Source organism: Electrophorus electricus, chromosome 7 (genome assembly GCF_041902795.1).
Source record: "Electrophorus electricus isolate QZ-2024a chromosome 7, ASM4190279v1, whole genome shotgun sequence".
Taxonomy (NCBI): Eukaryota; Metazoa; Chordata; class Actinopteri; order Gymnotiformes; family Gymnotidae; genus Electrophorus; species Electrophorus electricus.
In genome coordinates, this window is record NC_137503.1 from 30,524,216 (window position 1) to 30,539,911 (window position 15,696).

At 37.8% G+C, this 15,696-nt stretch overlaps 1 protein-coding gene and 1 pseudogene across 1 annotated transcript; both read left to right on the forward strand.

Moving 5' to 3' along the window:
- The first annotated feature begins 4,332 nt into the window (after positions 1 to 4,332).
- LOC113586761 (uncharacterized) lies at positions 4,333 to 8,983 on the forward strand (annotated as a pseudogene).
- Positions 8,984 to 9,731: 748 nt separating this feature from the next.
- On the forward strand, positions 9,732 to 14,393 carry psma8 (proteasome 20S subunit alpha 8). Its single transcript, XM_027025141.3, has 7 exons — positions 9,732 to 9,934; positions 10,707 to 10,833; positions 11,104 to 11,228; positions 11,418 to 11,540; positions 11,636 to 11,755; positions 11,855 to 11,917; positions 13,850 to 14,393. Exons 1-7 carry the CDS (start codon positions 9,833 to 9,835, stop codon positions 13,943 to 13,945), a joined length of 756 nt encoding a protein of 251 aa, XP_026880942.1. The 5' UTR covers positions 9,732 to 9,832; the 3' UTR covers positions 13,946 to 14,393.
- The last annotated feature ends 1,303 nt before the right edge of the window (positions 14,394 to 15,696 follow it).

The window sequence follows — 15,696 nt, forward strand, 5'->3', positions numbered from 1 at the left end:
TCATTAGCTGATGAAGACCATCAGCAACTTTCAAATGTAAGGCTTATTAGACATTTTATTTTAATGACGTTTTATTCCAATGACGTTGAAGAAATTTTGAGCTGATCTTACAGCACATAAAACACCCATTACATCTAATATATGCTGCTCATAACGCCTGACAGCACAACAAATAACATTAACACATTTAGTCTGCTATAGCATTCCTTGGCCTCTTAGTCATGGATCTAGACATTTACTTGCATGTAACTGCAGTGCTTAACTACATGCAAATATGATGTAGCCTTGTAATTCTCAGAATACTGCTAAAAAGAAAAGCATCTGGACTGTTACAATCCATTTAGGATGGATCACATTGAGAGGACATATTAAATAAATGCAGAACCATAAAGTGTCCACACATATCTCACACTGAATTATAAGTGCAATTATTTGAAAATAAACATTGGGCAGATCTAGTTAAATGTGGTCGAATTCGTACAGAATATTGTGTATTTAAAATGCATTATTTATGTTGACATAAATTAGGCTATATACAATTATATAAGTTGTACTGCATATAATGCAGTTCAACAATGGTGACAAACTTAATGCACTACACAGGCGATATGAAAATTGGTTGACCTGAGTTTTGGGTTTCCATCCACAGTGCATTAGGATTTAAATGCCTATGTCTGCTGCCTCTGTGCTTGGACAAAAACAATAGACAGCTATAACTTTTTCCAGATTAAGACTCGCCGAATAAAGAAGTCTATTTGCTCTGTAGTGCGAGTTCTAACGTGCAAACGTGCATTTCTATATATAGATCCCCCCCCCCCCCCCCCCCAATTGGTCAGCATTACAAGGCAATCCAGCTTCGTTCTCGTACAACCCAGAATCTGTCTGATAACATATGTTTAGTCTGCTGTCCGCGAAAAAATAGCGTAATGCTCTTACCTTCGGCAGGAGATGGCTTTGGCTGTTTTCGACGAGACATCTTAGAATAATCTAACCGAGCAGGTTAGTGTGTGTGTGTGTGTGTGTGTGTGTGTCTATATATATATATATATATATATATATATATATATATATATATATATATATATATATATATATATATATATATATATATATATATATATATATATATATATATATATATATGTAACTAGTACTGTTAGCTTATAGGTGCATCCGACTGGTAAAAACATCGGCTTGCCTGTTCGTGGTAGTAGCCCACGTCTAGATAAAGATGTGTAATGTAACACTAATGGTATTTAACGGTTCCTGTTGGTTTGTAATGGACCGTCGCGTTTAGTCTTGGAGCAACGATTAAATGTATACACGTTATCTGTCCAATAATAATAGTGATAATAATAATTTCTCGCAATTTATTTGTGTTTGTACAATGACAGTAAAGTTATTGTATAATAAAGTTATACTGGAATAATAATAATTGATGTTATTTATGTTATACTTTGGTTTTCGATGTGATTTTTTGTATATTTGAAATGATTTTTAAACATAGAGTATTGTTTAAAGGAACAATATGCGTCACTAAAAGGGAAAACACTACTTCTGCAGAGTACTAAATGTCACCAAAAAACGTACGTCCCTAAATAGCAAATAGCAACATCTTTTAAGGGTATTCCCAGTAGGCCATTTCTCATCAAGTCTCCAAATAATTGGCTAATTGGCAAGGTAGTATTTTTCAGGATTTCCAACATTCTCCAACTGTAATTCCATAGAAACAGGGCTATTGTGAACATATTTTGAAAAAGATCAACTTCTTATTGAAGATTAGTTTTCATCATAGTTGATGCTTGGATTTCCCCTGGTTAAAGAGCCCACATCCTATATTTTTCTTTTATTTTATGTTTTTCATCGATGTCCACTTATGCTTGTGTGGCTTATGGTGATCCAAAACCAGTCATAATTCATTTTATACGACTATTTTCCAACATCCCTTTATTCCTTAAACAAGCTGTTTCTGCGATTGCACCTTTAAGACAGATAGCAGTTAAATAAGCTCTGTTTTGATTGGCTGTCCTGTATTGTCCTGTATAAAACGTCTCTCCAGAGTTAAACTGCTGAAGGCTGAAGATGTAGGTTTAATAAGTTTGTTCTCATCACATCAGAGAAACGATTTCAAATCGGATTGTTTTTGCATCTTAGATTTCATTTGTGTACAGTACGGACTAGGGGAATGAACGGTGTGTTTTTAATTTGTTTTTGGATAGCTTTATCAAACATACAGAGTCAGACATAATTTATATAAACGCACACACACATATTGGAAATATATAGGATATCATTTTTCTGTGACAATTTTAGAAATATTACTTGGACAACAAATTATTTCAAAACAGACCTTTCTGATAATGCAACTAACGTTTATGAAAAACCCTTTGATTTTTTATTACAAATCCCTTATAAAATCTTTTATAATTATATTAGCGCTTACTGAAATTTCAATTTCTGTTGGTCAAAGCCCCAGACAAACTATATCTGTTTTTATTCTTATTGTTTATTCTTATTAGGTTAATATACAGTGTCTGCTGTGAATACTCCCCCAAAAGCATACAAATCTCCTTTCACCAGAATTTCTCCCTTTCCAATGTAAAATGGGTGATCTTAATGTTAATTAAAACGGATGTAAGCTTTACCCTGTTCAATCTACAAGCTGACGTGTCTTAGTCCTTTCTAAACAAATTGATGTCCTACCTCTTCACTCTAGTTATCTGTCTCTCTGTCTGTCCTGTCTACTACACATGTCTGCAATCCATTTAACAAGGTTTTCTAGCCTCCCTTGTGTGTGGAGTGAATTATCGCACGTCATCTTGAGTGACATTCCCAAATAACAACCACTGAAAAATGATTTGAGCTGCTTGCTAGATTTTCTTGACTTCATCTCAGAATCTGTACCTCCAATGGAATGGAACAACTTTAGTCACTTGTTGTCATTAAACATTTGGCCCGCCTTCACCTTTGCATACCGCAGGATGAATATTATTGATAATTTCCGCATCTTCTGTGAATGAGCTATTAAAAGAGGGCGACCGAAATTTTGACTTTACCAGGCCTGAATGCTGACACCAAATATGCTATGCTCATTGCATATGAGGTAGTTTTCATGATTAACAGAAACCTTGCTTGACAAAAATGCAGCTCTCAGAGAAGCAGTATCTCCCCTTTTACAGCTTGAGAGCATCCTTAATGTTAAATGCGTTCATGTTTAAAATATAGTACAGGATCTCTGAAACATCCGGGCCACGATGCCTGAATTTGTTGTTCAAACTTGAACTGACAAACAAATGCCACTAGATGGAAGCAGATGGCAACTTTCTGAGGAATTGGTGCTTCTCGCAATATCAATAGATTAAACCTGACTACGTGTACAAATGTATGTTTTTCTCTTTGTGGTAATAAGAGCTCTCCTAATAAAGGTCTAATACATTATCGTTGTATCTAGTGTTTTCTTCCTAAAAAGCTTTCTCGATAGTGTTACTTTAATTACAGCTTAATCCTTGATTTTAGAAATCTCCAGAATTATAGAACGTTTAGTAGGTTGTCTTTAATAGATTAATTTTAGGTCGAGTTCGCAATAATAAAGGCGGGTTTGAATACGTTTAAACTTCAGACTAAAGCCAACATATTGCAATAGATTCTAAACTGTGCTCTAGCATGAAGACATAGAACCCTATGTTTTGAGTGATCGTGTTCTGGAGCTGCGAAACCGAGGAGGTTTTTGAAAAACTCAGTAGTGGTACATGTTTGAGGGAATTTAAGATATAAAGCGCAACTTGTAGTCGCTCCTGTTTGTGCGTTCAACGAGCCGAGAAGCAGAGGACATGCTGTTTGTGGTGATGCATCTTAGAGCTGCGCGACTAATTAGCAGTGACACCCTGATACTGAAACAGAGCAGGTCATTTTTAGGTTATACACTGGAAAGCATAAAATGTTATTTAAAAAGGTCGATCGTTAGTGTGCTTTTAATTCACGTTTAAACCACACTACAGAATATGTGTAGGCTGGAAGGTCAACAGCTTGTTCTAATCCCTCTCAGGTGTTTCACCATTTCATTGTTTCTTGTATCTATCATCATGTAAAGTATTTTTAAAGCATTAAAGTATTCTTTTAATTCACGTCTGGAAATCCACGTCGCATCATAAATCATTGAGATGGGACTGTGTGAAAGACGCGTACAACTGCTAGATGATTTTAAAACTTACTTGAAAACGAAGAATGCTACATTTGTACAAAAAGTCACGGATGCTTCGAAAAGAATCTCGGATTATTGCTGTTTGAAAAAAAGTACTTGTGTATCGAGAAAAAAAAAATTCCTGCGACGATATGACATTAAAACTGCAGACAAACGGCTCCCTCACCTGGACTCAGGTAACTGACACGGTCCTACAACTAACATGCATGAGAACAACTTGCCAAGTTTTGTTTCTTTTTATCCTTTAATTGGAAACTCTAAAACGTTTAGGAAGGTTCTTAATAATCATTATTATAGTTATTATTAATTATTATTAATAATATTATTAATAATAATCAGTCTTTGCAAAATAAACAGGTAGGTTGCTTTCATGTTGTGATCAGAATTCAGTGACTTTTATATAATTGTAATTATTTCATCATCATCATCATCATCATCATCATCATCATCATCATCATCATCATCATCATAATTACTTTTTAATATTCATTTTATTTCCTATATATGGCCAAGTCCATTTTCTTTGGGTTCTACTTTTAATCCTTGACCAGTATGGTCATTGCCACTGTGTATTAGCCAGGTCATGGCTAAGAGACCAGTATTATGAAAATGTTCTATTTGCATAATCACAAAAGCTTTAGTTATTTACTCACTATCACATCTATTGACTGGAAAGATATTTCCACATTTTTGGAGTACACATCTTATGGATGAGCCCTGAACTGCATTGACATAATACCAAACATATAATAATTATATTCTTTAATAGACCTTATGCTTTTGCAAGCACTGAGCCATGTGCCTACTGCATTTATGGAGACATGCGGTGCCCTCCGGCAGTCAGACCACCTGGAGGTTCAGAGGGAGTTCTTTCTTGAATGTGAACCATAGACTGTATATACAGTCTGTGTACAGTGTCTGTCTTTAACTACCAGTATTCAAAACAAGCAACACCATTCTCACAGTGTGTTCCATGCAGTGACCTTCAAGCTTTATTGTTTCATAGTTTTGGATGCTTTTTTTTTCATGACTGGAATTATTCAAAGCACACCCCCACATATTTATTATAGAAATATTATATATTATATTTAATTACTGTATGATATGATATGACATAATAATATATGAAACTAAAATAAAACACAATGAGGGATCCTCAAAATAGTATTGACTTTTAAAAAAAATCTTTAATTGAGAAATAATCAAGTGATTAAAGCAAGTCAATCAATCAAAATCAAGCAATTAATCATTTTGTCACACAGTGTATACTATTTCTCTATCAGGAAGAGCAAATAATTGAGATGGGCTTTCTGGAGTACCTTGTTGTGCTGCAGTCTGGTGATGGGACAGTTTGGTGCAACACCAGTGCATGTATCACCTTGATAGCTTCATCATGTCTATGTTTACACACTTTTATCTTCTCAGATTTATCTTCATTATTAATGGTTTTAGATTTATGGGTTGATATCTAGATTTAAGGCTTTTCTTGAATTGTATCTATTATGTTCAAATTTTACCAGAGCAGCTATTGTGTCTGCTGATGGTGTGATTCCTTTGCTCATTTTGACAAGAGCTTTTGATACAAAAATCCAAAAGAATGCTGTCAGAGCCATTTTATTCTCACGACATCTGGTAAGATTTTACCAAGCCTTGTAAACAAGTGAATTTGCAGTGCTTGGATATCAATGAATAGTTCAGTGTGTCCAAAACAATAAAGTGTGGCACTCACTGGCAAGTCAGAGGACTGACTGTGCTGACTGTGTAGCAAGTACATCTGGTGTCCTGTGTGAGGACGGGGTTATCCCTGTACTGGGTGCTTCTACTACAGTCAGCTGACTCTGAATTTCAGGTACTTCAAGAGTAACATTCTTTCCCAACAAAAAGACTGTTCACTCCTGTTCCATAGGCAAGAAGCATATCTTAGGCCAAAACCCCACATGTATCTTTTTCAGTTCTACAGCTGTTCTGCATTGAGTAGTATTGCCACAGCTCCAGAACAGCATGCCAAAAGGCTCCAGCTTGGAGACTGTTTCTTGCAGAAATGTCTGGTGTCACCTATGGCTTCATCTCTGTTGAAGGTAGGCAGGGGGTGGACCAGGCTATGAATCACACCACGGTGACACATGCTGTGATTTGACCTCCACGTTTGTTTTTTGTTTTTTTGGTTCTTGTCTGGGAGATGGTGATGATATTTTTATGTTCTTCAGAATTTCACCCAGGCCTACCAGTGCATCAGAAAGAATGGTAACATGTGTAATACTATTAAAAATATTATTTGAAGCCAAATATGTGTTTTGATGTTTCTTTTTTTAGCTAAAAGGCCTGTGATTGTTGCCACCTAAATGCTGTCAAAGGGCTAATGTAGAAAAATCCAAATAAAACCAATTGCTGGATGAAGGACATCCTTCTGAAATCTGACATCCTTTCTACTGTGAGAGATGTTGAGGTAGAACCGCTGCTCCCCAAAGTAAACTCACCCCAAAGTCTGGTTCTAAATGTTCTAATCCTTTAATATTCCCTGATTGTTTCCTTTTAAATTATTGCTCCATGTGTCCTCTGACTAAAGAAAACAGTACAGAGATTGTCAGACAGCCTCTGGTGAATGATGACTCAGAGAGTGTGTGCATGTGTGTGCAGTGAGTTAGCAAGTGTGCACATCTTTATTAATCAAGCCATGGGCCCTGACCTTGCTCTGTACCTTGGCTTCAGGTAAGGCCTAGCAGCAGCTGATGGGATTGAACTGGGAGTCTCCTCCATTGATGTTGCTGAAGGCTCCGTAGCTCAGCTCCTCTCAGGCTCCTCTGATGGGACTTAACTGGGAGTCTGCTCTGCTGATGTTGTTGAAGGCTCCATAGCTCAGCTCCTCTCCAAGCTCCTCTGATGGGACTTAACTGGGAGTCTGCTCTGCTGATGTTGCTAGGGGCTCCATAGCTCAGCTCCTCTCCAAACTCCTCTGATGGGACTTAACTGGGAGTCTGCTCTGCTGATGTTGTTGAAGGCTCCATAGCTCAGCTCCTCTCCAGGCTCCTCTGATGGGACATAACTGGGAGTCTGCTCTGCTGATGTTACTGAAGGCTCCATAGCTCAGCTCCTCTCAGGCTCCTCTGATGCTGTTATCTCAGCTTGCTACTCATGCATTCATCAGAGTAAGAGCACTGGCACAGTAGATTGGTCAGTAGTTTAGATCAGAAAATAAATGTTCTGCTCACAGCCTAAAACTGATTACTATACTGTGTAGGAGCAAAAGTATATTATGCATGGCCACATTGTAGTGTTTTGTGGGGGGATCTGAAATGTATTATACATTTTTCATAGAGTGTTTTAAAATGAGCTGTGTGTGATTGCTGATATTTTGTTTGTACTGTACATTGCAGAAGTCCCTGGCAAATCAGAGTGTCATGCACATGTTAAGGGAGCCTCTTCTTGCTCACCCTTCCAGCCTGTGGCACATGGCTGACAGCCAGCAGGTACAGCAAACAAATACTTATACACTCTTCTTACGAATTCTGAAATATTTCAAATGAAAGCTAAATTAAGACTGTTGTGTAAGCCACTTGGTCAAATTCAAATTCAATTAAAATATAAAATAATGACTTTCTAAGAGACCACATCTGTGTGGCTCTGTGAAAGTATATTAGTCTCTTTATGTTCTAAATTGTGAACAGTTTACTGTGGGTGACTAATGTTATATGAGATATCATTGTTCAGAATGTGTTGGAGAATCAGTGTCTCACTGGCATGCTTCTGGCACTTGAGTCTGAATAAAATGAGGCTAAAATGCTGTTAAGCATAGTATTCTGTCTCCAGTCACTGGATTGTTAATGTATGAATATTCTTACCAATGGAATTTTGCATACTCTACATATTTTGTTGCTTTCTGCACTCAAATTAACAAATTAGAGCCAGATATGATCAGAGATAATAACATTTTTTATTATTGTACGTGATATTAAGTTGATTTTAGTTCATTTTAAAGATCTAATTATTTTTTGTCAAAATATTTTCAGACTCTCTCAGGTCACTTCCATTCATATTGCCAGATTTGTAATGTTCTCCAGTGAAATGTAAAACTTGGAGTTGTGTTTTGCAGCTGGTTCTGTAATCAGCAAAATACACATGAATGGTAATAGCAGGGCTCTTTGATGACATTGCTTTTTTGGCTTATCATTTGCTAGTAAGCTCTTGCTAGTCTACTTAAGTGGCTGTGTTTTTAACTTGCAGATCAATGCTTAAACCTCACCACAGAATCACCTGAAAATACTTGATTAGATTCCTCCATAATCAAGTAAGCAAGATTTCAGCATCTTGCAATTACCAGTGTGTGTAATCTCAATGACGGTGAGTCAGCGGTGTTCCAAATGACCCTGTATTTTTCTCACCATTCAAACCAATTTAGGTTTTTGCCACAAAAAGGCTTTTGTCTTGGTCAGTAATCCAAGACTAATTTTTAAACTTTAAAATTATTTTCAAATATAGACTCTGATATGCAGTTTAGCAGATTTGCTCAAATGAACTCAAATAAGCAAAATATTCACCAAGTCCAGGTGACATTCAAAGTGCCTTCCGGTGTCAGTTGGCATCTGATTGATAAGAGCACAGCTGTGCAGATGGAGGCCTGAGGGGATGACCCGTGCCTAGGAACAGCAGCACGAGCTCAAGGGAGTGCAGCAGCAGACCGCGGAGGCTCCAGCATGCCTGACCGTCTGCCTACGCCCTCGACCCTCCGCCTGCAGCAGTAACCCTCCGCCTGTGCCAAGGACAAGTTCTGAGCCTCCAGTTTAGAATGGAGTGGCATGTTTTTCAAGATGTATATTGCAATTATAAGTTCCTTGTATCCATTTCTATAGTGTTTTTCACAATTTCCCTTTTTAGTATTTTCTTATTTGTTTATGTGTTTTTTCAACTGAAATATTTTATTATGTTTTTTTATTCCAATATACTCTAGAGAGATTATAATCCTGGATGAATGACAGAGATTTTTACATGTGCGCTATAAAAACCTTTTGGGAGTCCACTTTTGGGGGTTATTTACTATTTGCCTGAGTATCTATCTGTCCCACCTCCATATCAGTGATGCATCAGTTTAACTTTCTGTTCCATATCTTTGAGGACTGTCTCATTACCAGTTGGTATAGGTACGTGTATAAATTATCTACCCTCTGAAAAACATGCAGGAAAAGAAGACATTGATGATACCACATAGTAAACGATACCACATAGTAAGAACTACAAGAATGAATGCAAAATTAATTGAAATTAGCAAATGCTAGGCTTTATATAGAATTTACTCCATAGGTAACAAGTAACCATTACATAGTAACAGCTTTTGTGTCCCTCTCATGGGACACAGTTTTCTAATATAATTATAATAAAATGTAATAAAACCTGTTACATAACAAAAGGCTAGCTAGTCTAGGCTACAGACTGCAAAACGTTCAAGTAAAAAAGTCCTATGATCAGACACGTCCACTTCGTTTTCAAATACTACAACTCCCACAATTCAACATTATTCCATGTTCACGCATGCGAGTTGAAAGCTTTGGATGCGAAAAGCTGGTTGCGGAAGTTGTTTCTCATAGTTATCCGGTTAACAGTTGAATATACGTAAAATACAGATCTAGTTTGCAAAAAATGGCAGCTAGATATGACAGAGCTATAACTGTTTTCTCTCCCGATGGTCATTTGTTTCAAGTAGAATATGCGCAAGAAGCTGTGAAGAAGGGTTCTACAGCTGTAAGTATACCTGCTAGCTAGGCAGCTAGCTGTTTAGCATGATAGCTAACCTAGATGTGCTTTCAGTAGCTTCAGTTAGCAAGGATACCAGCTAACATCCCTAGCTAGATAGTCTTGCGGGTAAACCCGTAAAAGGTTTGTTTTATTTTTTAGGATTCTCCACATAAAGCAGAATTTTTAAAATGGTCAAATTAACGATTAAACTCGGCTATTAGCTATATAATCTAGCTATTTAGCACCTCATTACTGGCTGGTCGATATCCTTGGCTAACTAGTTTAGCTAGGTTAGCTAGCTGGCTAACTTTAGCACCTTTTGAATGAGAAGTAAGCTAAGCGTGACTTGCATGTTGAGAGCAATGCTAGCTTGTATGCTTGAACGCTAACTCCTACGGTAACTTTGCCGCATTAAATAGTGTTTTGTATTTATATAGTGATAGCTAATGACAATTGTAACAGGTCTGATTCAACATAAAGAACTGTACTCTGTCGTGACATTTATAATGCTATTAGCCGTGCATATTAAGTGTCACATTTTTTCGTTACAAAACAATGCATATAACTTGGGTAACTAGCTGTGCTGGCTAGCTAGACGTGATGTACCGAAACACCTGAGGAGGGCGACGTAAGATTACAACCTGGTTCGGGCTTGGCTTTTTCTCTTGACACTTTAAGGGGGCATCTGGATTGCAGGGGACTGTCGCCCTGATTTACTAGTCAGAGATCCTGTCTGCAGTTTGTCTTGATGTTTTCTTGAATTTAATTCTTCCTTAAGGTTGGAATCCGGGGAAAAGACATTGTTGTACTGGGTGTGGAGAAAAAGTCTGTCGCAAAGCTACAGGAGGAGAGGACTGTTCGGAAGATATGTGCTCTCGATGAGCACGTTTGCATGGCGTTTGCAGGTAAAGTTTTACTTTCTCAGCTTGGCTGTGTCCTAGCAGATCTTTTTCATGTGGCAGGCCCATTCTGTTATACTAAAGCCATTTGAGCCAATATGTGTAATCTGATGTGGTGCTGCTTGTTGATTTATATTAATTACTCTGTTCTTGTCCTATCTTGTCTGATTGAGTGCTGAAAGGGAACCCAAATCAGCGTTCCTCCTTTCATCCTTCTAAATGATGACGCCTTGGCTTGAATATGTCTGTGAAAGCAACTACTGTGGTCCTATACAGGTCTCACAGCTGATGCAAGGATTGTCATTAACAGAGCAAGAGTAGAGTGCCAGAGTCACAGGCTTACAGTGGAGGACCCTGTCACTGTAGAATACATCACTCGTTACATTGCAACCCTTAAACAGGTACCGCTCCTTACAGGTCACACAGTCACACAGTTTAACACCACCATAGAAGGCAAGACGATTTATGTTCGTGTAGTTCTGATGTGTTTAAACAGGCGTGATTATCTGCAAAGTCTCCTGCAGCAAGATATTTCACCTGTTGTTTTTCTCTATCATTAGTATTATTGTATTCTTTTTATTTTTCACTAGCGATATACCCAGAGCAATGGGCGTCGTCCCTTTGGCATCTCGGCCCTGATTGTAGGTTTCGACTATGATGGAACTCCTCGTTTGTATCAGACAGATCCTTCAGGAACATACCACGCATGGAAGGTAAGGGAGCGCAGCACTGTACCATTAACACAGTGCTTGTGTTTGTATAGTTATCAGTTTTAAGCTGTAAATAACTTTTCACTTTGTGTCACCAGGCAAATGCAATTGGGCGCAGTGCTAAGACTGTGAGGGAGTTTCTGGAGAAGAACTACACCGATGAAGCCATTGCCAGTGACAACGATGCTATCAAATTGGCCATCAAAGCCCTGCTGGAGGTAAACTTATCTTAAACATGCAGTTACACGTGCATTTTCTCTTATCAAGCAGAATAAAATGTGTCTGTGTCCTTTGTTGCTATTCAAATTGTTTCACAGGTTGTCCAGTCTGGAGGCAAGAACATTGAGCTGGCTGTGATCAGGAGAAACCAGCCCCTTAAGGTAATATGCACTTTTATTTATTAGCATATGATGGTGGTGGGTGTTTCATCTGTTTTCTAAATTTTGGCGAGTATTTTTGTGAACATGACTTGCTTAAACTAGTTGTTTACACCCATCCTACTTTGGTTCCAGCAACCTCATGTTCTTTCCAAATGCCAACAAATTGGGAAACCTTGCCAGTGCACTACTTTTCACTTTTTTTTGTTGGGATCGGTGTGTGATGTCTCTCCATTGCTAAGGGACACACCATCCAATTGTTATTGATGTGAGGAGATTGCGTAATTTGTGTTCTCCACCTCCAAGCATATTGACCCGAGTAACTGGTAATTCAGAAAGTTGTGCTTCAAGGACGGGAACATTCCTGGTTTAATGATATGCTGCATTATAAAATCTAATCATCATACCATTTCAAATTGCAACACTTCCTGGAGCTGTGTAAGATTACTGTATTTTTAAAAGGTTCCAGTAAAGGTCAATAAAGCTACAGTGCTCTTGCAGACATCAGGACAACACACAAACTATGTAATGTGTGTTTGGTGTCTTGTTGGCTTGTGAAAACAATGGTGGAGGAAGGTGACAGCATGGAGTCTCTTCGCTAAACTCAGAGCACCAATCTAAAATATTGGTGTATTATTTATGTATTTATTACTAAACCTAAGGGGGTGCAGATTGCGAATTAATATCTCGTCTGTCGTAGTAGCAAATCTTCTGAAAAAGAAGGAAACACTTCCACTTGTCCATGCATCTATGCAATCATATTACAGTATTGCAGAAAACCATTTTAATTTTGACAGCATGACAAGAAATCTTTACAGTCCAGTCTGTGTTGCAGTTGTGGTGTTTTTTTAAATCACTTATCTAACCCATGAACACTACATGATATCTTTGCAACTCTTGCATACTTAGAGATGGCGCAATACAAATTTTTTGGTACCAATTTGAGACCGATATCTTGCATTTGAACATCAACCGATATTGATACACATGTGATCTTTTACCTGTACATGAATCTCTCGTTTCACTCGACCTCTGCTTAAGACCAACAGAAATGTAATACAATAACAATTACAAGATGGCTGTTCTTTCAAACTAGAAAAAAAAATTAAGGACAAAGTTGAAATTCGCTTATTCCACCTTATTGTGGACAAAGTATACTGAAGTTATCTTATTTCACCTGGTCCACCATAAAACTCAGCAGGCTAATGGCAAACCCAGCAGCCCTTCTGCTTTCTCAGGTTGTCTGAATATGCTAATGTTGTAGAGTAATTGACTTCATTAACTTAGGATAAGAGGTGCTTGACTTAGCAGTTTACTATTTCTTCTCTCTGGCTGTTTGTCAGGTTTCTTCTACTCTTCTTTCCCTGAGCCTGAACTTCCTTTAGTTTACAGACAAATTGGGAAAAAAATGTTTGTTTGTTTTTTTTAAAGAATGGACTAATCAATAAAATGCTGTTGGTTGTGAATCTATGATGGCGAAGAGTGCTAAAACACTAATGCATCTTGTCTAAATGCTCTCACTAGGAGGTGATGGCTTGTTCCACCACACTGGGTTGATAGCAATGCAAGTCATCACATATGTGCCAGTGCATGGATAGTTACATTAGAACACAATTTTAATTGTTAACGTGAAGAAAGTTAAACTCTAAACGTGTAGAGTTAAACTCTACAGCGGCGTATAAACTTTGCTGAAACTAATACACCTCAAACGAACCTGGCTGTTGTCATGTGACCTACAGTGCGCTGCTGTAAAGCACTACTGTGCTATTTTCAGGCTGGATTGTGACGATATTGGTTCGGCTTCCTCTAAAATTTTTCTACCGCTATCTGATCCAGCATTTTTGCTGATCTTGGCCCAGTACATGGTATTGGATCTGTGCCATCCCTAATACTTAATGAAAAAGAAATGCATTATCTATTTTCCCTGTCAATCAGATTCTGGAGTCCAAGGAGATTGAGACGTTGGTTGCTGAAATTGAGAAGGAAAAAGAAGAGGAAGCAGAGAAGAAGAAGCAAAAGAAATCCTCATAGGCCATAAGCACCCGAGCCTTAACTCCCATAAGTTAGTTTTGTTGATATGGGCAGAAGCACTTGGCTCGGACCGACAGTTTCCTTCACCCTGAACTCTTTTCTCCTCCCTTGTTGGTTAAGACCACCATCTTTTTTTCATAAGAGACTCACTGGGAGTGCTGCATATAGAAATAAGCTTTAGTAGTAGCAGTATTCATCACTGAAGATCTGTGATGGCTTTTCCCCCCCAGAATACCCTACACCAAGGTTTTATTGTGTAAAATGTGCTTTGGGGATAAAGATGCACTCAAGTTAACAGTGAGTTACAGTGGCTACAAAAGTGATGGCGCTTCTTTGGTATGTAGTTCCTGACTAGATGCAGTGCTGTGCTATCGGGATCTATACTACTATTGAAGATTTTGTGAAGAAGTGCTGAAAATGACATGCCCAAATAAAATAGTGGTTTGTATTCTCTGACTGGATCATTCTTCATTGTAAAATGCAATTTATCTGACATTTTCATTGTTTTGGATTATCATAAAAAAAAAAGACCATTATAGAATGTATTCACATTCACTGATATGTTTGTTTTGGTATTCATAATAACCGATTAATATTAATATAAGAAAGAAAGGCAAAGGCAATTTGACATCTCTTCAGTGGGCAGGAAACCTCAAGTGGTTGTTTTCTCTGCCTTTGATCTGGGTAGGAAACCAGTACACACAACTGACAAGAAACTCTAGCCAGTGTAAAAATATGTTGAATAATTAATTTAAACTTTCCAGTCCAAAGAAATTATGACACCCCTTCATTTAGTGAAGGTTTCATTAGGTGTTTATGCAGTTCAAAACAAAACAAAACAAAAAAATTACAAAGGAAGGATGTGCTGGGAAGATGAGTGATAGGATTTCTCCACAACACAGAATTAGAGCTGGTAGGATATCTGGTGTGTGTCCATCTCAGGCTGTGCAGTTAATGTTAATTTATCACAAATCCTTTCTACGCACTACAAAACCTTCTATGAAAAGGAGGTCCATGACTGGTTGAGGCTTTATTGAGGTTTTTTATTTTGTAAAGATACAAGAGTTTGTCTCCTTTATCTTGGCATCATAAAACTGTTGTGGCTTCATCACTGTGATATTGCCACAGTAAGAGGATACCATTTCAGAGGTCCACATTAGGTGGAGAAGCCTACAGAATCACACCAGAACCTATTGTGTTGGCCTGCACTCATCTGAAGTGATTTATTGCAGCAATAAATTGAGTTTACTCAAGTTAAGCATTGTTTGTAGATGACTTGATAGGACAAAGTGAATAACAGTCATTTGTGAGAGAGAATGTATTTGTGTGTCATATTTGTGGGTTACTGTAGGCCATGCACTTGAAAGGAGTTATGGCTCAGCTGTGTATGTATCTGAACTTCTTACACACAGTAGGTGTAGATAGGACTGAGGGTCCTGTGGGCATATGCTGCACATAGCTCGCGGCATCTCATTTTCTGCTTATTCTGAGGTAATAGAATATTTTAAAATCCTCTGCCTTAGGCAAGTGCATTGAAAATTTAAGGAACGGCAGGTAAGCCCAGACGCAGACTGCCATTCCTGTGAATCTCTAATCCTTGTAATTTATAAAAATTCAATGGAGTTCCATAAAGATATCTTACTTAAAAATTTAAACCACATTATGCCCACCATATCAATGAAAAACTACCCAATATGCATACATAGTAGGAACCACAATTCTCAGATACGAATGCCCTTATTTATCTTATA

What these genes read in the sequence shown, in the direction of transcription:
- psma8 (XM_027025141.3), top strand. Translation starts at nt 9,833, where the DNA reads ATGGCAGCTAGATATGACAGAGCTATAACTGTTTTCTCTCCCGATGGT. An exon ending in ACATTGCAACCCTTAAACAG is followed by an intron (nt 11,229 to 11,417) that starts GTACCGCTCCTT and finishes ATTTTTCACTAG; the next exon opens with CGATATACCCAGAGCAATGG. An exon ending in GGAGAAACCAGCCCCTTAAG is followed by an intron (nt 11,918 to 13,849) that starts GTAATATGCACT and finishes CCTGTCAATCAG; the next exon opens with ATTCTGGAGTCCAAGGAGAT.